Below are 26426 nucleotides of genomic sequence, written 5' to 3'. Positions count from 1 at the left end.
CTTTGTCAGAAGGTTTATATGCGTGTGTGTTGCCTCTAGCTGACGAACACGAGGGATGCTTAGAGATGCTGGGCTTTGTTTGGACATGGCTGGTTGTAATGGGCAGGTTAGTCCATCGGTAAACTAACGGAGGGATTGGATCTGTAGAGACACGTCACATACTATCCCGCATTCGCACTAGCAAGCAAACAAAGCAACACACAACCATTCAACCCGTGGTGCTGATTTGCACAGTTCCGTAACAACCGGCATGGTCACAAAGCAGCTTTACAGAAACCTGAATGGAGATTTAGATCTCGAACGGGTGTGCCAAAGGAGACAGGGGCAAGGAAAACCCCCCTGAGATGACGTGAGGAAGAACTCTTTAGAGGAACTAAACTCACGAGAGAATGAATGCTCTTCTGAAGGATAGTGAGATTACAAATCTTCACTCTTCTACAAACACTAAAAGGCAAACAGTTCTCAGTGTGTTGAAAAGATGTTTGGTGTGAGAATACTGGAATGAACACAGTATGATTACTGCAGGTACAAATCAGGATCTGGAGACCGCAACATGCTACAAACTGAAACGAGGCAGTCTTAATTTGATGCAAACTAATAACTGTGTTCACTTATAGTAGTGTCTGGATCAAACGGAATAATATTGAAAGTATACGTTACAAATCTCAAGGATCTTAAGTCTTCAGTACGTTAGCAGCTAATCTGCTGCAGCCTGGTCTTTGTAACAGAAAGGAGGCGGAGCCAACTGTGGGTGCTGCGGGTAATATTTCACTGAAAGGCTGATGCACAGAATAACACAGCTAGACCACAAATGTGGAGCGAAACATTGAAATAGGGGTGGGTTTTACAACGGGCTCTTTTGCTCATGTAGTATAGTTCAGTGACAACAGGTGAACTCGGAGAGTTAAAATCTCACGACGTCCGACACGGTAAAGTATAAGGCCTCCAATGATTGCCACGAAATAAGCTGATCTATTCAATCTTGCTGTATTCGTATTAGCATGAAGGACCACCTAAAAATAACACAATGGCTTTAGACTGTCTTCTTTAATGAAGAAATCATTGAATACGGTGGACACGGTTATGTCTCTTTCAGCAGAGTGCACGTGTGTGAGTGTGTGTGGATCTGGAATGCTCTGGGGGTGTGCCATGTGAATTACAGGAGAGAACAGGATCATTTATAATTGAGTTTGGTGTCACATGCTGCTGTAGTAGAGAGGGGTGCTGTGAGAAGACATTCATGTATCTGAAGACACCACAGGGCGGAGGGAAAGTCAGCTCGAATTTCATTATAAAGGAACGAGCTTTCCATCACTCACACTACAATGCTATTGTACAGCTTGTGAATATTAGGTGTTTATACATATACTAGAGTAAATTATAGTAAACTTTGGATATAGACCTGGAGCCTCTGACAACTGCCCCAAGTTATTACCGTAGGCTCTTTGCATAAATACAGAACTGCTACAATGCTGTGTAGAAAGATTTCACTCCTTCCGTTTTTGTGTTTACCTCATACTAAAGAGTTGTAGATCATAAAATGAAATACAACGTAAAACAAAGGCAACCGGAGTAAACACACAATACAGTTTTTATTTATTTAATCGAAGCGCAAAAAGTTATCCAACACCTATTACCAATGTGAAAAACTAATTGCCCCCTTAAACTTAAAATCTGGTTGTCCCACCTTCAGCAGAATAACTGCGACCAAACGCTTCTGATAACTGGAGATCAGAGTTTCACTTACTCCTAGGACTAGGATTTACTGCTACGCTTTGGAGCGTTGTCTTGCTGCGTAACCCAGCTGTGCTTCAGTTTCAATTTACGGACTGAAGACCGGACGTTCTCCTTTAGGATTTTCTGGTAGCAGAATTCATGTTTCTCTCAATTACTGCAAGTTGTCCAGACCCTGAAGCAGCAAAGCATCCCCACACCATCACACCTCCTCCACCATGCTGGACCGTAGGTATGATGTTCTTCTTGTGGAATTCGGTGCTTGGTTTAAGCCAGATGTAACGGGACCGCTGTCTTCTAAACAGTTCCACTTTCGACTCCTCAATCCACAGAACATTCTCCCAAAAAAATTTAAGGATCATCAAGGTGTGTTTTGGCGAAATTCAGACGAGTCTTAATGTTCTTCTGGGTTAGCAGTGGTTTTCACTTCACCACTCTTCCATGGAGCCGTTTTCCCCCAGTGTCTTTCTGATAGTGGAGTCATGAACACTTACCTTTACTGATGCAAGAGAGGCTTGTAGTTCCTGTGATGTTGTCCTTGGCTCTTTTGTAACTTCCTGGATGAGTCGTCGCTGTGCTCTTGGAGGAATTTTGGAAGGTCGGACACTTCTGGGAAGGGTCGCTACTGTGCCGAGTTTTTCCATTTGGAGATCCCAAAGAGTCCCAGAGCCTCTGAAATAGATTTGTAACCCTTCCCAGACTGATGTATTTTAATCACCTTCTTCCTCATCATTTCTGGAATTTCTTTCAACTTTGGCACAGTGTGTTACTGAGTAAGACCTTTTAAACAACTGCACACTGTTGAAAAAGTTCTATTGAAGTGTAGATGTGATGGAACAGGGTTTGCAGTAATCAGGCCTGGTTGTGTTTAGTCCAGCTGAACCCCGTTATCAATGCAGTTTCATAGATTTGGGGAATTAGTAACTATGGGGGCAAATACATTTTCTCACAGGTCCAGTTGGTATTGGATAACTTTTTTGTTTCAGTAAATAACATTATCACTTAAACACTGTATTGTGTGTTTACTCAGGTTGCCCTTGTTTAATCTTCGATTTTGTTTTAATTTCTGAAACAATTCAGTATGAGTCACACAAAACAGAAGAAATCGGGATAGGGACAAATACTTTTTCACAGCACTGTGTGTCCATCATGTAATTAAGATGGTATTTGTGTTTACACTCATTATGCTGTACAGGACAAGCAGTGATATGTATTTATTTTTAGCATCTCATTAAGACTGGCCTAGGTTTGATCACTGTTTATTCATAAACTAGTCTGAAGACCTGACGGGGTCTTCTGCCGCTGCAGCCCATCCGCCTCACTGTTCGACATGTGTATTCCGGGTCACCGTTGTTGTAAAGAATAGCTACACTTCTCTGATTTCTCTCATCACCAAGGTGTTTCTGCTCACAGAACTGCCACTCTGGATGTATCTCGATGATTCTCAACCTGTGATCCCACTAGTCATTCGCGTAATTCATTTAGAGACAAACATCTGTTATGCTAAATAAACTGCACTGTTGGTTTGCACCTCGTTCATTGTGATCATGATTGGGTTTCTGAGGCCGGGGGGCAGAGAAAGTGCTCTTTTGCATCTCTGGCTTTTCTTTTCGCCAGAGCAGGAATACCCGTCACCACCCCAGTTTCCACAACCCGGAACTGTACTGAACACTGAAGCCCAGCACTGAGTAAACAATAGTAGTGTTTTGTGTGTTGTGGCTCCATTATACAGCTTAAAACTAGACAAGTGGTATGAGAGCAGGTTCAGTGAGATGATAGTGGCTCTTTCCAGCAGCGGTAGAGGTTTCACATTGGGCTTTTCCTACCTACTCTGGGCTGGGAAACGGGGACATTCCTGGAGCTATTCAACACTCAGCACGAGGAGAAATGTGTTTGCTAAATGAGTCCTTAAGACCGTTAAGAAAGGTTTAAGTAACACTTTGACCATCCAGCGTTTCCCTGAGATCAACTCTATGCATCCTGCTGTCCATAAACTGCCTCCGGTTTGAAAAAGCAGAGAGCTTTGTGGTTTTTCTCATGACTTCTGCTAACCAGCCTTTGTGACGATAATAATGCTTCAGGTGGTGTGGCTTCATTCTTTGTTTGCCTGCTGAAACAGTTATTTGCATACAAAAAGAGCAGAGCAACTTCCCTCCTCCCTCTCCCAGGAAAAAAGAAGAAAACTGGAGCAATGAGCAGATTTGGGGGATGGAAGGAAAAGGACACGCATCAACCAACAAACTGACGGCCGACTCCAGGAAGTGCCGTGATATTGCTAAAGACTCTCAGGAACCCAGAGTACTCCTGATTAAATTTATTGCATCCAACACAACACTCGAGTCCTTTCGGATTAGCGAGTTTGACATGTTCTTCTTTTGGGTTTTAGGAACTTCTTATTTCTGGTAATTCTAAAGGGAAAATCCAGTTAGTTGCTGTGGGGAAAACAGCGACATCAAATAAGGAAGAGAGCCTACTTACCTACAGTGAAGTGAAACACCAACGTTAACACCATAACCATACTAATGACATAAGCTGGAGTTAAGCTTAAATAAATCTGTCAACTTTAAACTTAATGATATCTACGTGGAACAGCAGGAAATCCCCTAATTTTCTGATGACTAGTCATATACATGGTGGATTTTGTGGTGAATTCCAGTCCCATCCAAAGAGTTGCATAAGAAATATTCACTTCCTGTCTCAAAACTCTCAAAATACACAGATGTTAGTGGTGATAGGACAGAATGCTTGGTAGGCTTTTAAAAAGCTTGTTTCAGCAAGAATATCTAACAGAGCAACCCGATATTGTCTCTTGTGATATGGACACTTTCACTGTGTCATCACTGCGTGTAGTAACATGCCCCAAAAAAAAATAAATTTTTTTAAAAGGTTTCTGTTTAAAAGAATCCGGCTTATGGTACACTCATTTGGACAAATGGGTTGATGGTCTCCTCTTATAACTCACAAGGGCAGTTAACACATCTGCCAATGCTAATGTTATTCATGACCTACAACGTAACCATAATAAACCTCTGAATTCCAGGTCAACATGGATCTAAAAGACATGCTGTACTTTTGAATAAGAAGTTCCTACCAGCTTCTGCTGTCTCCATAGACTCTGGCTCCTCTCTGGCTGTCAGGATCCTACTTATGCGCCGTGACATGGACAAGAGTATCCCAGAAAATGGAAGGCTACTCGGTTTCCTCTGTAGGGGCTGGGGTTCCGTTATAATGCTGGTACCTGGTTCAGAGGCTGAGCGTAAATATGGAGCTCTTTTGTAGGCTGAGCAGGGCAGGTCAGGTGGAACGTGTTCCAGTAGCATGCCTGAGCTGGTGACGTTACGGACATCGGGGAGGTTGGCAGGTAAGGTGTAGCTGCCGCTGGTAGAACAGGTCAGATCCTGGACGAGAACAGGATGCTTGGACCGGATTCTGCTCTGAAGAGTGTCCAAGGACTCCATTGGGGCAGAGTTGGAGCGGTGTTTTAGAAAGGGCCTGCTGAGGATGCCCCATCGATGAGGACTTTCTCTGTCAACCAGGCAGCGAGTTGGGTTTCTGCTAGAAAACAGCTGTTCAGCAAGGGTAGCTCTCCGTTCCAGACTCATTTGGATGAGTGAGAAGTCAGATAATCGCACGAGGTAGAGAGCTCCACTCACAATATACAAGCAAGACAACGAAGTCTCCAATGCCAGAGTTCTTCAAATGAAGATCATCACCTTTGTTTCAATCAGTCTTGTCTGCCATTGGAGTTTTAAATCCGAGTCAACTGGTGTAACCAGTGTGGCCTATTTATATGGCAAAAATGTTAGAGAAGGAGATACGCAATAAAAGGTTTAGATTCCATTTTGTCTAAGAACACATCCACACATGTTGCTTCCGCTATCACTTCCTACTTGAAGTGAGCAGTAGTGCGCTGCTACTCTGCTTCCTGGGAGGAAATGGGGTATGTATACACATTGACGTTTGCTAATGCTATCCAATCAGACAGCATAACCCCACAACGGTGCCACTGGTTGAGGTTTTGCTCATGAAATTCTGATGAATTTTAGTTAAAAAAAAAGAGAAGATGCCAAGAAAGAATAAAAAAAAAATGATTGTCTAAATAAATCAAAAGTCAAAAACCATGGACAGCATAGATTTAGTTTGGGGCTAATGTACATCAATGTATGTTAATGTATTTTATTCACTATACAGTGGAGGAAATAAGTATTGAACGCGTTAACATTTTTCATCAGGTTATTCACATGAAATTTTCCCCAGATATCAGTGTTAACTCCACAAATCCAGAAATATAAAGAATTCACAACATTACAGTCCATAAATAGAGTTATGTGTAATAAAGAGGAATGACACGGAGAAAAATAGTATTGAACACGCTTAGAAAAAGCAGTTCTCCAAGGGAAGGTAAGGCAAGGAACCAGCTGAAATCCGTAAGTAATTATACCCCCTATCTGTGCACATTAATATCAGCTGGGTTAGTAAATTGATGTAAATTGATTAACATACATTGATGTACATAAAAAGGCTTTTCATTACCATGGTGTCACAGAATGAACATCTCACGATGGGTAAAAGCAAAGAGCTCTCCCAAGACCTTCACAACCTTATTGTTGAGAAACATATTGATGGAGTCAGTTACAGACGAATTTCAAAACTTCTGAATCTTCCAGTAAGCACCATTGGGGTCTTTATCCACAAGTGGAAGCAACATCATTCCGTCATCAACCGGCCACGCACAGGAGCTCCTCACAAGATTTCTGACCAGGGAGTCAGAAGAATAGTCAGAAGAGTAGCCCAAGAGCCAAGGACCACTCGGAAAGAGCTCCAGAAACACTTGGAGGCAGCAGGTGCCATCGTCACAGAGAAAACAATAGGCAATGCACTCCACTGCTCACGCTCACCACGCAAGACTCCATTACTAAAGAAAAGGCATGTCGAAGCTCGTTTAAAGTTTGCTACAACTCATCTGGACAAGTCTGTGAAATACTGGGAGAGTGTAGTCTGGTCAGACGAGAGCAAAATTGAACTTTTTGAGGTTCATGAAACATCACGGCCACACTGTGCAGTGAAAACTCAAAAACTTCGCAATTTAACATCGCCAAGGGCTTTTGGATAAGGCTGACCGAATAGGATGTAGATCGGATGAAATATCGAGGAGGAATTCATTAAAAGTACTCCTAATTACAAAAATTTAGGAGCACGTTTGAAGTTTAGTTTTTTTTTTTGTTTTTTTTTTTTAAAGAGATGGTAACGTTAATGTGCCACAATATAACACACAAGTAGGCATGAGAAAACTTGAGCTTGTCAGTTATAACAGAATTTAGGAACATAGTGTGAGCCATGACAAATTAATTTACCTTCTGATAAACTAAATCTAATATTTTCAGTTAATTTTACAGACTGTATGCAAAAAAACAACCGTTAACCTGTTCCACCTTGTAAACAAATACAATAAACCTCAGTGTTCAGTCTTTGACGTCTGCTCCTCTTAAATATATTTAAAGCTACACTATTAGACATTTTCCACGGTCATGGTTCTGGGCTGGAGTCAGTTCTCGACCCGCTCTGTGTATATTGTGTATATATCTGAATAATCTCATATAGGATGTGATTGGGTGAGTTCATTTACCCGTCAGATGCAAAGCGCTTTAGTTTAATGGTGTTCATTACTGATGCTCTGATCAGGATTTTTACAGCCGAAACCGATCCAGAAACCAATCTTTTTTTAGTTTAAGCTTTAATCAGGAGGTCTATCATAAACAGTTAAATGTAAGCTCTCTGCTCATGGTCACTGTTAATTGAGTTAAAATAATAGCAATGAGAAATACTGTTGGTTAAATAAACAATTATTAAATATTTATTTAAAAATATCTTGAACAATAAAGAGTCCTAATTAAAAGTAGATTAACACAAAAATGATCCATATTAGGAAAACGGCTAATAGCTTTCTAAGGAAATAGCGGACTAAGCTTAATGTCAAATTGATATTAAATGCAGCCCATAGTAATTAAATATTAATTCATTTATCGTTTTATTTATATTTTATGAATTATTATAATCTCTATTTTTTTTATATTAAATGATTTATTTACAACTAAGCACATTTTCTATCTTCTTATTCATTTTTTGTTTGTTTATCAGTTGATCCTTTTAGATCGGTTCCCCAGTACAGTGTTGCCATGTCTGCTGATAATATTGTGTTTTTGGGGGGGTTAAATTAGAACAGGAAACTGGAGTTGACTTTTCTAGTGATATCTGGCAACCCTGAGTTTAAATTAAGTGAATGCGCGGTCTATTAGAGTTAGTGAAGAGAGTGAAGGAGAGCGGCAGCGTGCTGTTTGTTTACAGACTGAACAGTTGCTACACTTGATTATGATTGGTGAGGAATTATTTAATAAAGAAGTCTGAATTAAACCCATCTTGTAGTGTTATCATTATTATTAATTTACTGTCTACAGTGTCTACACGAGCAGGTCAGTCACAGGTGCAGGTCATTTTGCGTGATCAATAAAAGATGGCGGTTTGTGAGATCGGGAAGTTGACAGAAGCAGATGATGTTCAGTGTTACTCTTCATCATAACGGCTTCTTTACTGTGTTTGCACACTTGTTGACTGAGGAGATGAAACGCAGTGCAAAAGTAACTGTTGCACATTTTGGACTTCCTGTAGTTTTTATTCCGATCGTACTATACAACTCCGAACAGGTCACTCGCACCAGTGCGCCTATATATTTTTTCACAGTCGCACAAAGTACTTTTCAGTCGCAAATGCGCATGAATTGGTCGCACTATAGAGCCCTGTTTGAGTTATAACAACCTCCTTTTTCATGGCGAAACATCAAAATTTGTGAGAGCGCCACGCCCACAACTCAAAAGCTTCGCAATTTAGCGTCGTCAAGGCCTTTACATGGGAATGACCAAATATGATGTCGATCTGATGAAATGTCTGGGAGGAGCTCATTAAAGTCCGAGGCCTGGAAATGGCAAAAACACAGCAAAACTTTAAGAGAAGAAAAAAATCAAAATGGCTGACTTCCTACTGAGTTCAGCACATGGGTTCATGAGACTTTTTTGTACACATTGGCATGTTGCACACGTTTACCGAATTTCGTACATGTAGGTGAAACGTAGTGCGAGGCGCACATTTTGTAGGTGGCGCTATCGAGCCATTTTGCCAGACTTTTCCAATTCTGGAATCCCTATTGGATGTAAATTTCACCAGTTCTGATGCGTCTGCAAAGATTTGTGAGATTTTTTGTATGGTAGGCCCTGTAAAATGCGATTCATTTGGGAGGAGGACGAGGCGGTGCACGGGGAAGAGGAGGAGAAGAAGAAGAAGAAGAAGAAGAAGAAGAAGAAGAAGAAGAAGAGGAAGAAGATCCGATAGGGCCTGCTCGGGCCCTAATTAACTGCTAATCCTAGAGGTTCACATACTTTTGCCACTAACAGATGTGTCATATTTATGCAGATAGAAATAAAAAATCCTACAGGGCTCACAAACTTTCAAGCACCACCTATTTGATCATTTTAGCTATTTTTAGAGCTGGAGTATGAGAATGAAGGACAAGTCAATATGCTTCCTTTAACCCATTTACATTTAAGTTATAGCAGATCAACACCACTTACGGTTTATTGGACTCCAAACATGAGCACGGTCAAGTGAGAAACGCAAACCAACAAAATACTCCATTCTATGGTAATAATGCCAAAAGAGTCTGGACACGGACCACGACTCTCTTCCCAGTCCACACCTAGCTTCAAAACATAGCTCAGGATACTTGGTATTCACCATATGCACTTTTTATATAGCCCTGATAAATGACTGCTGCACTCGCACCGTCCCTGACCCTCACCTGCACTCTCCAAGTGTAACTGAACTGCTGTGTGCTATTTCCACTCCACATGCAATACCCAAGATACTGGTGAGAATCTGAAAGCATTCATAACCTCAGAGACTGCTTCATGTAAATGCTTGAAGTACAGCGTCGAAAAAGCCCACCAAGATCACCGAAGATTGTGTTTATAGCCTTGATGAGAGTTTCACGAGTTGGTACAAACACTGACAATGGCAGTTTAGCAATTAATTCTACAGTCACATTTGGTCATTTTGCCATCTAGGATCACATACAAATCAACAATGTGGAAGAAGAGCGTGGTTTATTTATTTATTTATTTATTTTAAATACCGGTTTCTCCATCAAGGGGGTGTGTTAACTCATTATCTTGGTTAACAGCACCTGAGCACATGCAAATGATTAGGTTCAAGCTATGCAAGAAGCAACTGGAGAAACATGAGGGAAATCTATTCAGGAGCGCCACGTTCACCACCTGCCCCAATACAGCCCTGGAGTTATTCTTCAAAAAACTGAAAAATGGTTGACCCATATCTGTTTTTTTTGTTAGTCGTGAGAGCAGTCTCAATGAAGCAGCTGATACGTGCAAATGTCAGGGCCGCCTGCAAGGCACACGGCCGTTTCCTTACTCCTGTTTCCTGTTTACATACACTTTACACCTCTTAACGCTACCAACACAAATCTGCCACAGGGAATGTGATATATTCTCAAAGAAACCAAATGCAAGTAGTTGATTTTGGTTGAGAATGAAAAACATGTCAAATATTTGGACTTGGACTAAAAAAAAAAAAAAAAAAAAAAAAGAATATTTTATTATTTCAATAATGCCGCAAAAAAGTTGTTTTTTTGTTTATTTTGCAGGTATCCTAATTGTTTAGAACATGAACGTCATCTTATTCAAAAAGATGACTGCTAAAGGCTTGGATTCGTGTAACACTGAGCATTTCCGGTGTTCTGAGAGCCCTCAGGAGGAGCTGTGTCTGGACTGTAGCAATTAACGCCTTGTTATAGCTGCAGCACGAACCAGGTGCCCAAAAGCTGGGTGTGAAGGCGGTCATTAAACACCAGCACCCCCTGAGCACTACTGCAGGACTGAAATAGTTCCAGCACCAGTGCTCAGGGACAATAAGAACATCATCTACCCACAGGATCTAAAGCATGACAGGCTAAAGGTCACTTTTCTTTTTAGCGTTTCAGTATGAGTAATCTGAAAAGCAAACAGAGCCTGAGAAATAGGCTCAGTCACAAACTTTACACTACTGTACTGAATAATATACCAATAGATTACGCCACACCTGCTTAAACAAGCAGGCTACAATACACAACTAAACAGTAGAGATCATCATGCAGGGCTACCATTTAGTAGTACCGTATGTGGCTCTGGATGTAGCTTTGGATTATTTATCATTGACATTTGAGTTTTTCATCACATTTACATTTATGGCATTTGGCAGACGCTTTTATCCAGAGCAACTTACATTTATCTGATTTTATACAACTGAGGGTTAAGGGCCTTGCTCAAGGGCCCAACAGTGGAAGCTTGGCAGTGCTGGGGCTTGAACACCCGACCTTCCGATCGGTAACCCAGAGCCTTTAACCCCTGAGCCAGCACTGCCCGTCACCTCTTCATTTCCAAGCATTTCAGCATCATTAAATCTCCATATCTCTGTGCGTTCACACCGTTTAACCTCTCCTGAATAGTGGGATCGTTCAGGACCTCACACACATTTCAACTCAATTTTCATTCTGAGGATCATAATGTGATTATTTATCAATTGTCAAGATTTCATGGTTTTTTTTTTTTATCAAGGTTTATGATAAGAGTTTGATTTGGCCTTTTTCTTCTCCTGGCTTAAACTATATAAAATATGCAATGGAACATTATGTCTTATGGAAGCTGACAGCTCTAGTGTAGAGTGTTTATCTTGCTTCAGAGATATTTGGCATAGCGGACATTTAAAAAAAAAAAAAAAAAAAAAAAAAAAAAAAAAAAGCATTTATGCACAAGAGTGTTGTGAAAAGTATTTCTTCTGTTTTGTGTGTCTCATAATAAACCGTTTCAGAAATTATAACAAAATCGAAGATAAAACAAAGGCAACCTGAGTAAACACACAATACAGTGTTTAAATGATAATGTTATTTACTGAAGTAAAATAAAGTTATCCAATACCAACTGGGCCTGTGTGAAAATGTATTTGCCCCCGTAGTTACTAATTCCCCAAATCTACAAAACTTTTTCAACAGTGTGCAGTTGTTTAAAAGGTCTTACTCAGTAACACGCGATGCCAAAGTTGAAATAAATTCCAGAAATGATGAGGAAGAAGGTGATTGAAATACATCAGTCCGGGAAGGGTTACAAAGCTATTTCAAAGGCTCTGAGACTCCAAAGGACCACAGCGAGAGCCGTTATCTCCAAATGGAAAAACTCGGCACAGTAGTGAACCTTCCCAGAAGTGTCCGACCTTCCAAAATTCCTCCAAGAGCACAGCGACGACTCATCCAGGAAGTCACAAAAGAGTCAAGGACAACATCACAGGAACTACAGGCCTCTCTTGCATCAGTAAAGGTCACTGTTCATGACTCCACTATCAGAAAGACACTGGGGGAAAACGGCTCCATGGAAGAGTGGTGAGGTGAAAACCACTGCTAACCCAGAAGAACATTAAGACTCGTCTGAATTTCGCCAAAACACACCTTGATGATCCTCAAACTTTTTTGGGAGAATGTTCTGTGGATTGAGGAGTCGAAAGTGGAACTGTTTGGAAGACAGGAGTCCCGTTACATCTGGCTTAAACCAAGCACCGAATTCCACAAAAAGAACATCATACCTACGGTCCAGCATGGTGGAGGCAGTGTGATGGTGTGGGGATGCTTTGCTGCTTCAGGGTCTGGACAACTTGCAGTAATTGAGAGAAACATGAATTCTGCTACCAGAAAATCCTAAAGGAGAATGTCCGGTCTTCAGTCCGTAAATTGAAACTGAAGCACAGCTGGATTACGCAGCAAGACAACGCTCCAAAGCGTAGGAGTAAGTCCTAGTCCTAGGAGTAAGTGAAACTCTGATCTCCAGTTATCAGAAGCGTTTGGTTGCAGTTATTCTGCTGAAGGTGGGACAACCAGATTTTAAGTTTAAGGGGGCAATTAGTTTTTCACATTGGTAATAGGTGTTGGATAACTTTTTGTGCTTCGATTAAATAAATAAAAACTGTATTGTGTGTTTTCTCCGGTTGCCTTTGTTTTACGTTGTATTTCGCATGATGATCTAAAACTATTTAGTATCTACAAAAAAATATAAGAAATCAGAAGTGTATTTAAATGTCTAATAATGACATTTCATGCACTGATTCAGAATTGTTCAAGAAAGAAACAATTATTTTCTCCCAATTTCCCGATGTGTCCTCGTACTCCTGATGTAAAGTAGAGTTGAGAGATGTTGAATTAGAGGGAAAATGAAACATTCAGGACGTTTACATGGACAACACTAATCCGATATTAACCCGAATAAGACGATACTCTGATTAAGAATCTAGCATGTAAACAGAGATTATTGATGACCTTAATTCGACTAAAGTAAACACAAATGGAATTAAGACGAGCGGAGTATTCCTGTTTCAGTCGCATTATTGATGTGTATTACAGACGTGTACACACCTTAATCACACTATTAACGTCGCGTGAGAGTTTTCACCGCGTAGTAGGCGAGATACACATATTTCAGCTGCTATATATACAGTAAGTACGCGGTTTGGGACGCAGCCCACGGCTTCAAGCATTCGTCTATTAGCACGTACAGCATTACAAATAATTAACCGCACTTAAAGCTTTCGTAAAAATAAAAACAAAAACACCCAAAACTGTATACGGTACCATAACGAAGACCAACTGTATGCCGATACGTGAAATTCTGGAGGGACGTCGGACGGCGCGGCGTGGTGACGTAATGACGTGCTGTTAATCGCTCTATGTTCTATAAACAGGAACATGACAGGAGTATTCTAAAAGCGACTCATGTAAACACCTTAATCAGAATATTGTCTTATTCAGAATAAGGTCAATAATTAGATTACTGCTGTCCATGTAAACGTAGTCACTGACTACGCTTGCACTGAGGCCACTGTGCCAGCATCTGCTTTCAGCATGCCTATACACTGTGCAGGAAGCTAAGGGGAGTAAATATATAGCATACATAGCACCTCACTACAAACAGGTCCTGTAAGGCAGAGAGAGAGAGAGAGAGAGAGAGAGAGAGAGAGAGAGAGAGAGAGAGAGAGAGAGAGAGAGAGAGAGAACACAAGAGGCAGAGGTAAAGGCTGCATTTAAAAGGCTAAAAGCTCGCCAATCCAGCACTAACAGAATTAATTTCCACACTGTATTGGTTCCAGCTGAAACATAAATCCCTCTTAGCTGAGCACTAAAAACAGGCAAGTTGCAAATGGCTTCTCACTATAAATAGGTCCAGGAAGTCAGGTGGAGCAGAGAAATCTAAAGTCTGCGTTAGGAGGAAAACAGCTATGCTGAGGCTGGACAAATCAGCATTAGAACGGAATTAATCTTTCTGGATCTAATCTGTTCACACCGGGACGTTTTCTTCAACGGCCCATTTAACGCCCCGTGTTCACACCCATGCATAAAACACGCGTCATCACAGTGTCGAATCTTAACGTCTCGAGGTCCGTGGTTTTTTTTGACGCACCGCGTTAGAAACTGGCCGACCAATGGGATCTGCGCCTTTGTTCTCGTGCCCGGAGTCACTGAAGTCACATTTAAAAAAAAAAAAAAACACGACTGGAGGCACGCAAGCGCCAATAAAATAATCTGGGTCTTCCCACAAGCATGTGAATGCTATTGCTGTGACTGATATAATTCAAATCATTACTTATTTAAAAAGAGCACATTGTTTAAAATGAAAGCTTTAAGGGTTTACCTTTAAATTTGCAGTGACCAAATCACCAAACACGTTCGCAAACGTGCGTATGTGCTTCAACTTGGATAGAACATGTCATGTCAAAAATATTATACATCAGTGGCTGTAGTGAGCGCTAAAAAACCTGACACGTGGAGGCGATAGATATGATTCAGATTTATTCAAGTTCACCAAGAAATTATAAGTAAAGAGAAAAAACCTTCACGATACAGCTTCAGCTCTTGTATCAGTCGACGGAACTCCACGTGTCCTTCTCTTTTCATAACTATGGGGGTGTATCCAATATCGGCGTCTTTCCCCTCGTCTTTCCTCGTTCAACAGAACAATTATTTCTTCGTCGCTGCTGCCGTTGCTTGAAAAATCCATTTCCTGTTAGCCGGTTCGCACAAAGCATGTGAACGTCTTTTTACAAACGCTGTCTCTTGTCTACTCTAGTGGTGTCAGAAACGGAATGTTGTGCAGTGCCACCTTGTGAACCGGGGTATTCCGATAAGCGCCACCTACTGTCAGGGAGTGAATCTGCGCTTTCATTCAGCGCCTCAGCCGTGTCTAACACGCGAGTGTGAACACACAAAAAAAAAAAAAACACATCGAAAAACGTAGCATTTAACGCGCTGAAACAGTCTCGGTGTGAACCTGGCTTTAGGTGAGACAGATTTTTTTTTTTTGTTATGATCCAAGCTCACATGCAGTAATAAAAACACACATGCAGTCACCAGTGGAACTAAGGTAGGGCTCGACATTAACGCGTGTCCACTAGTCCAGGACAAGTGATTTTTTGGACAGGCAGGTGAAAGAGAATCTTACTTGCCCGACCGGACAAGTTGCCTGAAAATGTCAATAACAACAACAAAATCTGCCTTCGTAGGCTGCCGCATACAGCGGAAACCAGGAGAGTGTAGGTTTAAACAAGCAGTTGCTTAGAAACAAGCTTGACCAATCAGAATTTGATTCGACTTTAGCTCGAATCACGCGCCTCGTAAAGCATCAACCCCCCCAAAAAAGGACCGCGGAATCTAATGCAGGTTATGAAAATAAAAGGGAGAGAGAATTTATCCCTACCTGGAGAGATGAATCGGACAGGACATGCTAACTGTAGCTAGCGACATCGCTACCCAGTGCAAGTCTACTTTTCTGCCGCATAGAATCCGGTTTATTGCATCTGCACTATGAAGGGGTCTTTTATCATTTTAGAGGACATAGAAACAGAAAGTTTGACATGAGCATGTAACATGTTATACAACGAGGAAAGTAGCTAATATATTTATATTGTGACTTTAAGAACGTGAGAAGTATTCCTCTATTACAGCTCATGTTCAAGTGCCTTCAGGCATGGCACACTTCTGTCTCATGACAAAAGCAAACAGCACCAGCACAACACGAAGGCAAACAGGATTAGAAAAATCAAGTTGAAGCGTTTGATCTTTCCATGACTGAAGCTGTGACATCACTGATTGGAGTGGTGCTGTTTAAAGCTGAATGTCTCAAGTGAGGTGTGAGAACACTGATGAGAGTATATTGCTTCTAAATAATTATTTACACCACAATTCATTTCCCCCCTTTTCTTTCTCTCCCGGCAAGTAACTTTATTCATTGGAAAAGTGGATGACAACCACATGACCATGCTTAATGTCAAGCCCTGACATGCATGCTCATAGAACAGTAGTAGTGATCGGTCGAATGTGAGCAAATTGCACCATGTGTTTTTCCCACTAACAAGGGCAAACCTCCTCCCCCAAAATAGGTGGGAGTGTATTTTTAACCGACTGAAGAGAGTAAAACTCTTGTTTCGTCGCTCGACCGAGGGAAATCCTGCCACCCCCACCAATGAAGAGGCCATCAGACCTACACAGAGGCAAAGGGAGGGACACACTGACCTCTCCATTTCCTTTCACAGCCAGGCCAAAGCAAACGGATTTCATACAAAATAGTTGCTTTAGTAGCGGGTCCCACATTTCCTAATGAAGAGGAATCAGATGGGGTGCAAAACAGCACTACAGCATATCAAACTAGCTTCATCTTTTTAAGAGACAGACATTCTGAGGGGAACTGAAGGAAGGGCCTTCATTTTTCCTGAAAGTGGCTGATGAGCCTTTGTGTGTTGTCCTGCCTCTCCTTATGGCGTCAGAATGCGATGGGAAAAGGATGTGCAGGACGAGAGAGAGAGAGAAAGAGAGAGAGAGAGAGAGAGAGCGAGAGAGCGTGTGTGTGATTACTCCAGCAGAGCTCTGTTCTAAATCTGTTAACTGCACACCCCTGATAACAGACAAGAGGGCACCAGAAGTTCTGTGAGATATGTGACCTTCGCTTCACCACAATAGAGACGTTTCCTGTTTGAACACATGGCATGACTCTCACAATTAGAAAATTAAACAGAGAAATCATTTCAACATGATTACCGACTGAAACTCTATACACAGCGTCTAGACGGCCGGTCTTTTCCTTCTTTTCTGTCTGTTTATTCAAAGGCGCCACATCAGTAAGCAAATTGTACTGGTGCCAGTGATCACCTCGAAGAAACCTATTCGTCACTGCACCTACAGTCCATCAACGCGCCACATGGCACTCGATCGGGTCATCAAACTGTGCTCCCACATATCCTTTGTACAATGCTACCTACTGCTTTACAGCATCAGACAAGCAGATACAGGCCACACACACACACACACACACACACACACACACACACACACACACACACACACACACACAGACAGACCTACAAGTAGGACAGTCTCCATCTTTTATGATGTCCAGATATTTCTTTCCTAGTAATTTCATATGTGGAATAAAAGAAAGTTTACTGTTAAAAGTAAGTCCTAAAAATGTGGCCCTCAGTCTTTTATTTATTTTGACCTTTTCATATAATAAAGAATGTGATCACATGGACAAAGGCCGTTTACAAGCAAGGATTTTCTCCAGTCTGAATAAATTCATTCCGACTGCAGATTCCTACTAAAGTCTTTGTCAACAAAGTCCAGTTTAGCTTGCTTATAATCTTCACTTATATGTAAATTACAGGATTAACTGCAGGGTTAACTGCCAACTTTATAATAATAGCAAGATTCACTCTGCTTGTGTTTTTAAAGAGTTTTATATTTTTTCCTTCTCAGAAAACGATCATCCAATTGTGTGCGATTATTAAAGCACACCTATTATTATTTTTGAAACGTGCCAAATTTTGTTTTAAAGGTCTCAAACGATAGTTATACGCATCCGAAATAAAAAACACTTTAACGTGCTCATCATTTAAACTGCAGCGTTACCTTTTCCCCCCACAGTGTCACAAACGACTCGTTCAATGATCCGTTCTAAAGGATTCATTCTAAACCCCTCCTTTCAGAGAGTATACTCTGCTCTGATTGGTCAGACGTCCCAGTCTGTTGTAATTGGTCTGGTGCTGACAGCGTGTGTCGAAAAGGAAACGCCCACTACCGTAACGAGTTTCAGCTCTGTCCGTCAGCGGGCAGGTGATGAAGACCAGAGGCGGGGCTTGGTAGTACAGGAAGTAAGTCTGGAATCATTAATGAATCGATTCAGCTGTTCAGAATCGCTTCCTTCTTTTGGGAGTCGATAACTCCGCTTTGAATTTTGAAACTTTGCAGACTTTTTAACATTCACAAACAGCTCTATAACACACTACATGAAAGGGGATATCTGAAAAACCATAGTAGGTGAACAGCAAAAAGAAAAGCTTGTGACTGAATAAAGCTGCTCAACATGAACTATTTGTCTGAAATTCTGGAGCAAGGATGCTTCAGAAAAATGTACATACAATGGAGATAAAAAGTCTACACACCCCTGTTACAATGGTAAGTTTTTGTGACGTAAAAAAAAAGGAAACCAAGATAAATCATGTCAGAATTTTGCCCACAACGCCCCCCCCCCTTTTCAGGGGGAAAAAAATGACAGTACTCCACTAAATTAATACTAAGTTGAAGCGCCTTTTGATTTTATTACACCACTCAGTCTATCACTGTGGCACATCTTGAATGTTTTTGCAAGAAAGTGTGGGAAAATATGTCAAGAGTCATCAAATGGTAAGGGTATCTCCTGCGCCATTCCTTTGTTGATTTGGATGTATGCTTTGGGTCAAGATGAAATTCCTTTTCATCTCCAGCTTACTAGCAGACACCTGAAGGTTTTGCGCTAAACTCAGTGGATCTTTGTAGCTATTCATGATTCCCTCCACTTTGATCAAACTCACAGTTCTGGCTGAAGGTGTTCATGGTACATGTAATGTTTTTGGACATTCTTTTATACCCCTCTCCTGATTGATACCTCTCTACAAGTGAGATGCCATGCATGCTTCGTAAGCTCTTTACAGGCCATGGCTTCAGGAGTCAGACAAAACCGAAAAAAAGTGAAGCAACTCCTACAGAAACAGCTGATCTTCATATGGGGTTAATCAGAATCATTTCACTGATGACAGCCTGTCTGATAATTACTTTTCAACATGAGATTGAATGTGATTGGTTCATTCTGAACACAGCCATGTCCCCAATTATAAAAGGGTGTGCAGACTTATGAAACCATTGTAACTTTTGCATTTTCCCCTAAAATGTTTCGGAGAGTTTTTTCCACTTCATTTGTACACGTTCTAATTTCACACTGAGCGTGGGAAAAGTTCCGACAGGATTTCTCTTGTTTATTTATTATTTATTTTTAATCACAAAATCTTGATATTTTAAACAGGGGTGTGTAGACTTTTTAGATCCACAGTGTAATATAAACTCACCGAGCACTTTACTAGGTGTTTTCTTGGCACACTTTGGGCCTTTTAATACCAATCGTTCATCGCTTGAATGCCAACAGCCTATTTGAGTATTGTTGCCGAGTATGTTTCCCCCCACTTTGTACCTCGTATGCACAGCTAAATTGAATGCAGCATTAGATCAGCACTCTGAGAACACTGTTAATAAGACACTCAGGTCGGGCCATGTGAAGACTTGATCATGGACGGCATCGTCGCACGCAGTCACCACCTACAACATATTCCACGGTCTATGATCTGTACTTGGACACAAATTTTACTTTAACTTGGGGCACAGGAATATTTATTTAACGCTGAAGACTATGCAGAGAATACTGCTTGACCTTGAATAACTTAATAAACTAATAACCCATAATAAACTATAACCCCATTTTAGAGTGCAAGCTGCATTAGCCACGTGCTGAGAAAGTGTAATTTAATTGGTGTGATCACATTACAGAGATTCATAAATGCAAATCCCCAGATACAGCTGTATTTCAGGTGAAATGAGTAACAAGAAATCTGAGCTTTAGGGCTGTTTTTACAGATAAACCAATTATGTCAATGAATCTGACATTATTCAATATGTAAGCATTGGTCTTTAGGGGCTTGTGGAATAAAGCTGGTGAAGTAGGTAGAAAGCATGCAACATCCTAGTTGTGGTGGTGAAATAAGCTAATCGATAGCAAACAGAATCATGATGTTTGCTCCGAGACCTGCCCCATTGGGAATTAATGTCCAAGTGACAAAGCCGCCAGCAACGGTGGCCTTACGGGCTATGTGAGCTCCCAGAGAGCTGCCTCATGCAAATAACCCCAAGCAGAAAAACATGAATGTTTACTGAATCTAATCTGAAAGCCAAGAAGCCCGTGTCCAAGCAGCTGGAAATACTAAATTCAAATACTATGTCCGTTGTATTTATGGTTAGAAATCAATTCTGCAGAGATGCATTCACTAGAATATTAAGATGACTCTAAATGTGACCCTTGACCTTAACCATTTCCCTACTGTATGTAAAGCAGACAGACACAGCTCAATGAAAGATCAGGAATTGGAATTGAAAAGAGGAACTCGGAGGATTATTTCTGGTGTACCCAGTTAAGGCCTGAGAATCACTGCAAATGACTCTAATACAACTCGGCAAAAGTTTCCTTGATAAATTGAACACAGTGGTGTAGGCCACATAAAGGTATCATACAAAGTAATCTAGCCTACATCCCACCACACTCTGCTGAATGTTATAAATGTAAACAAAGAGACTTTTAAGACTGGACTAGGTAGAGGAAGCAAGTCTAAACTTGGTTTGAGACCATGTGAAGTTCGTGTGACTACAATGAGACAAACGCCATGCAAACAATTTGGTGCTCGAGACCTTTTCACCAATAAGCCTTTGTATCAGCTGACTTCAAAATGTCCAACACGAAAATAAATGTGAGCCTTGAGTTTCCTTGATAAATTGAATTCAGTGCTCAGGAGCAGAGATCACAGATCATGGGGATCAATAACTGTCCCTCGTAATATGGTCACTTGTACAAAGCAGAGAAACACAAAAGATAAACCCTTGCCTCATCTTTCTCTACATTCATTCATCCATCCATCATTACTAACTGCGTCATGGTGGATTTGTTGCCAAACACATTCACACACTTATTTACATCTAAATTTCTAGCAATAGTCGCAACTAAAGAATCGAGTAAAGAGCAACAAAACAATTTCAAGAAAGGGGGGTGGGAGACATTGCCCTTGAATGTCCGTATGACTTCAAATGAGTCATGTTGACAAGAGGAGCCAAGAGGTGGGCCATGCTTTTCCTAAGTGAGGAAAGAGACATACAAAAGAGGAAAGGAAGAGCGAGAGAGCTGCAGTACGGGCCTTATTGAGTTATTTCAGCTCTGGAATGCAGTGACGAGCCCATTGGTTCCTGCCCACTGAGGTCATTCACGGAATGGCTGCTTACATCATACCCTCAATCCTGGATTATGACACTCCCATCGAACCGAGTGGCCGAAGGGGATTTGAGGGTGGAGGGAGGGATGATGGGAAGAAGGTGGGCGGAAAAGCAGGGACACACATCTCGAGAGACGAGAGGGCAGGAGTTTTACACAATCACACTATTCACAGTAGTACTAAAACCAAACCTTTCCTCCCCCGTGGCTCTCTTAGCGTCCTCAATAAGACCAAACACTTCTGAGCAATGACGTTGTAAATACAGCATACATTAGACTCCTGTAGCTTTGGACAGAGAGAGCCATTCACCTTCACTAGAAGATCACTGGCCCGTGCGTTTAACAAAACTAGGAATGGCAACTGTGCCAAGAACTAGAAAACATCCTACACTGGACAGCAGGCTTTTGAGCACACTTTTAAGCTCAGGTCCCATCACCTTTTGCCTTCCATTGATAAATCAGGGACACTGATTTCCCAGGTCTGTAAAGAGCTTTGTGTGAGGGAGCGTTTTAACACAGCTCTCCATTTGCAATCAGCTGCCAACAAAAACAATACTTGAGCCACAAAGACCAAGCCTATGCCTAAAACCAAACATGTTCGCGTGAGGAAAACACAGAATCCTACAAAAGATCGTGCTGTCTACTCAAATGAAGAAATGTGCTCTCAGTTTCCCAGGGACAAATAAAAAGACTATAAATAGAAAAAGACACTGCATGAAATTCACGTCTCCCCCAAAAGAACAATACACTCTAGATAATTATCTTTCATTTATTTATTTGGCTTCCTTTATAAACAATCTTTCCCCGCTATAAAACACAACTTTTCCATTGAGTAGAATTCATGGCAACTAAATCTATGGTAAACATGGAAGAGGTTGTGATCACGGGTATGATCTGGCTATGACTCATCCCTGTCTTAGCGCTGCACCAGTTTCAATCAGCACTGGTAGAACTGCAAGAGAGAGTGATAACACCATTGTTATAACAACACAATGGATCTGAAAAGGCCGACAGAAGTATTATGTGATATGAGGAAGCAAGTTAACATAAAGCCAATCGTCAAAAAAAAAAAAAAAACAGGAAGAAGAAGAAGACAAAACATATCTGGCATTACTGAAAATGTCTGCAAAACTTCGACATAACATTAAGACACTAGTTTCCTGATGATGCCTTGAATCCTCTCTTTTTCCTCCAGTATGTAAATTTAGGAGATTAAACTAAACACTGAGGGCATCTACAGGTAGACAGAACTAGATGGTTTTTACATTACAGGACTTCTATAATACTTCCATGACAGCGGGACTACAAGTACCTGACACACACTAAACACTGACCCACACCTACGCCACATTACCTGCTTCAGCCATGGAATATTACTCAAAAAACATCGTACACGTGATTGTGTGTTGAACACTGGACAGAACCCGCTTCTGATGTTTCGCAACAAACATAGTGTGAGGATGTCAGTGTTGGGTCAGTGTCAGGTTTCGGCTCACGTTCAGAGCTCTGATATCAGGATCGAATTGAAAATTGTGGAAAAAGTGGGATTGGTGCATGGTTATAATGAGACCTGACGTGTTTTTTTTTCTTTTTCTTTTTTCCCCCCAGGATTATCCAACGTGTGATGAGATAAATCACATGTAAAGAGATTGACAGATCCTAGGTGTCAATACAAACGAATGACTAATCCCCAGACTTGAATGCTGTCAAAGCCCACTGATGGCCATCCCCTCCAGCACTTTCTTATGGCACTCTCTTTCTTAAATCACATTACACACATCCTACGCCAGCCAAGCACATCAATGGCATATGATCTGGAAGCAGACAAGAGATTAGATTAAGACTAATCACAGATGTGAACAGTTACAGTGAAGCCACAGGCCATGTTATATTACAGTGACTACGTTTACATGGACAGCAGTAATCTAATTATTGACCTTACTCTGAATAAGACAATATTGTGATTAAGGTGTTTACATGAGTCGCTTTTAGAATACTCCTGTCATGTTCCCGTTTTACGTTATAAAACATAATTAGATTAACAGCCCGCGTCATTACGTCACCACGCCACGCCGTCCCTCCAGAATTTCACGTATCTACATACAGTTCGTCTTCGTTATGGGACCATATACAGTTTTGGGTGTTTTTATTACATTTTTTTAATGAACACTTTAAATGCAGTTAATTATTTGTCATGCTGTACGTGCTAATAGACGACCGCTTGAAGCCGTGGGCTGCGTCCCAAACCGCGTACTTACCGTCTATATAGTAGCCGAGATACATGTATTTTTCCCCACTACAGACCTTATAGTAGGCAAGTATGCGGTTTGGGACGCAGCCGAACTCTCTCGTTCGCCGTAAAACGGCCGTGTGTGATCGTGTCCTGTCGCAAAATGCGGTGAAAACTCTCACACGACGTTAATAATGTGATTAATGTGTGTACATGTCTGTAATACTCGTCCATAATGCGTCTAAAACAGGAGTACTCCACCTGTCTTAATTTGATTAGAGCTTAATTCGAGTATGACCTTAATCAGATTAAGGTAAGTAAAAATGGCTGTTTAGATGGTAGTTTCTTAATCCCAGTATGGTCTTAATCGGATTAAGAGTGGAGTATTGTTGTCCATGTGACTCTTCACATGAACTCCTCAGCCATGAAAGGGAGCCTTTATCATAACGAGGCATAATATATATTGACATGTATGAATCATTTAAAGTATAAAAGTAGAAATCCTAGTGAGGAAGTCATAGGAGAGGTGTTTTGATGATGAGGATGATGAGGAGGAGGAGGAGAGTGAGGAAAGGCGTGACGCTAACATGTTGCTTTGTTTACTCTCCGTGTTCTTCACGGTCTCAGACACGCTGACTAGCCCGCTAGCGTCCCCGCTCTCAGTTCCTCAGGATCAACACCGCACATGTTGAGTCGCCGTCATTATTTTCGGCACAAGTCCTGCCTTGTAGTACGGCTTGATGGGACGTGAGGTGAACAATAAATGCGGGGATTGTTAGAGAACACTGAGGTGTCCGTGTATAAAACTTACCATAGACACGCACCCATCCCTGCTGCTGGCAAAATCCGTCCAGCAAAATGCCGTCGAGCGGCGGCTCCACAGAAAAAGAGACACCCTGAACCGAGTCCACGTCTCCGGTCACCGAGTCCGTGTCCATGCCGGTTACACCTCCACGGTAAATTCCCGACAGAGACTCCATCCCCGGGGCGAGCTGGTTTAACAGCGCTCTCCACAGCAGTCGGTCCGCGCCGGCTTCACTCCCGTCAGCACCGGCTGGGGTGGGTTTACCATGGGGAGTACACGAGCTAGCAGTTAGCTAGGACCGTCCGGTTAATAAAGCTGGACATGTAACCTCAAAACGGCGATTTTATTGGCGTGTCTAAGTATAATCCGACCCAGGAGGTGTCTCTCAGCGTGTCCGAACATTAACTTCTCATCTTCTTAGCTGTGTACTGATCATTCAGAGTGGAAGCAGGAGGAAGGACACGCCGTGCGCCGTGTGCCGTGTACCGACTCAGAGCCGGCAGGGGATCGGACACTCAGGCGCTTACTCAGTCTTAAAAAGAAAAAAAAAAAAAATCCGATGTCGGATGTAATGTCCTGAATTCACACCCACAGCAAAGCGTCAGAAGTTTTTCTACTAAAGTTTTCCGCGCGTCTGGTCGGACAGTGATGAGTTTAAAGCTGTTCACAGATCAGTGCTTCAGGCGCGACGGCTTCCGGTCCGTGAGGAGATTCTGACACGGTCCAGGTGATTTCACCTCGCGGGTGTGTTTGAAGTTACTCTTCCTTATTCAGTCCGTGACTCGCAGAGCTTTCCTTCGGTTTAAAAGCCAGTCCGCTTCGCAGCTCGATCACATGGCGGCGCGGCTCGGGACTCAGGGGCGATCAGAGGATATCCGAAACAGTCGATCAGATCGGACCTGTCTGAGTCTGGGGGCAGTGCTCTGAGCGTTTCACCAAACACTTCCTCTGAGTTATTTATTTAACTAAACAAACAAACAAACAAACAAACAAATAAATAAAGCATGGGCGATTTGTTCAACCTCTGGGTAAATCTGATTTACTTTGACTTGTGATATTGTTTAAAACACACAGCTGTGTGTTAGTGAACTCCGGAGACACCTGCTGGATGAAATCAATATCGAGTGGTACAGCTCGCCTTTTCTTTCTTTGGGAAGAGTTTGTTGTTATAATCAGGGGATTGTTAGTGAGATTGTACATGAATAACGTGTGGAAGAGTTTGTTGTTGTAATCAGGGGATTGTTAGTGAGATTGTACATGAACAACGTGTGGAAGAGTTTGCTTTTCAGTTTGAATACAGAAGGAAGCAGATTTCACACAGAACAGCTGAGGAAGAGGGAAGAGCTCACCTCCGCAGAGGCACTCTGTCGCCATCTAGTGTTCATTCTAATCAGAAATCCTCCTTCTGGAATCTGTCGGTGTTCTTGACTGATGGGGAAATGGGTGGAGTTTACAGGCCTATTGGGTGAAGTGCAGGTTTTTAGGTCAAGACCACGCAAACTGTCAAATGGCCTTTATTGCATTACCGCTTTTCATAGGCAATAATAATCAAGATGATAACTATAATAATAAGATATAGAAAAATGTAAGAAAAAATAAAAAACAAACAAACAAACAAACAAAACAAACCTTTTGTTTGCTTTCATGGCTCTGCTAGCTGAGAAGGTTCCCGATTTTGACTTCAACATCACCACCACTAAGCTTCATAACACTACAATAAAAATAAAAAAAAACCCACTACAACTGGAAAATACGATAAATTGATCTACAATCTACAAGTTGGAATAGTTTGCAAGAGCACGAGTATAAACACAACGAGGCTGTAGTGGATGAGTTCCTGTGATGATGTCTGTAGTCCCTTGCCCTGCGATGGATTGGCACCCTGTCCAGGGTGTACCCCGCCTTGTGCCCGATGCTTCCTGGGATAGGCTCCAGGTTCCCCGTGACCCTGAAGAAGGAGTAAGCGGTAGAAGATGGATGGATGGATGGATGGATGGATGTCTGTAGTCCCATTTAGCCACTTACTTAAAAAAACTGAACAAAATCACGAGTGGGGGATTACTGATGTACGTTATGTCACAGAATTGTGACCTGTTTACTAATACGTGTTGTAATACTTCTCTCGGGAGACTGATGTAAATTGACTGATAGCGCCATCTATTGGTGTGGAAGAGGAAGTTGCTCA

The 26426-nt window shown here is 41.6% G+C and overlaps 1 protein-coding gene across 5 annotated transcripts in view; it reads right to left on the bottom strand.

Moving 5' to 3' along the window:
* The window catches only part of rasal2 (RAS protein activator like 2), an 85426-nt gene extending 60158 nt beyond the window's left edge, over positions 1 to 25268 (bottom strand). For 2 of the 5 annotated variants that reach the window (XM_017472148.3, XM_017472149.3), the window contains exon 1: positions 4826 to 5638. In XM_017472148.3, the coding sequence (XP_017327637.1) occupies positions 4826 to 5336 (511 nt within the window). In that variant the 5' untranslated portion in view covers positions 5337 to 5638. Of the gene's footprint in view, positions 1 to 4825; positions 5639 to 24247 lie in introns of those variants that run through there. The other 3 variants (XM_017472146.3, XM_017472147.3, XM_017472150.3) reach the window with 2 other exon arrangements.
* Between the last annotated feature and the right edge of the window lie 1158 nt (positions 25269 to 26426).

The sequence above is a fragment of the Ictalurus punctatus genome, chromosome 7, assembly GCF_001660625.3.
Source record: "Ictalurus punctatus breed USDA103 chromosome 7, Coco_2.0, whole genome shotgun sequence".
NCBI lineage: Eukaryota > Metazoa > Chordata > Actinopteri > Siluriformes > Ictaluridae > Ictalurus > Ictalurus punctatus.
This window is presented reverse-complemented; position numbering and strand designations above follow the sequence as displayed.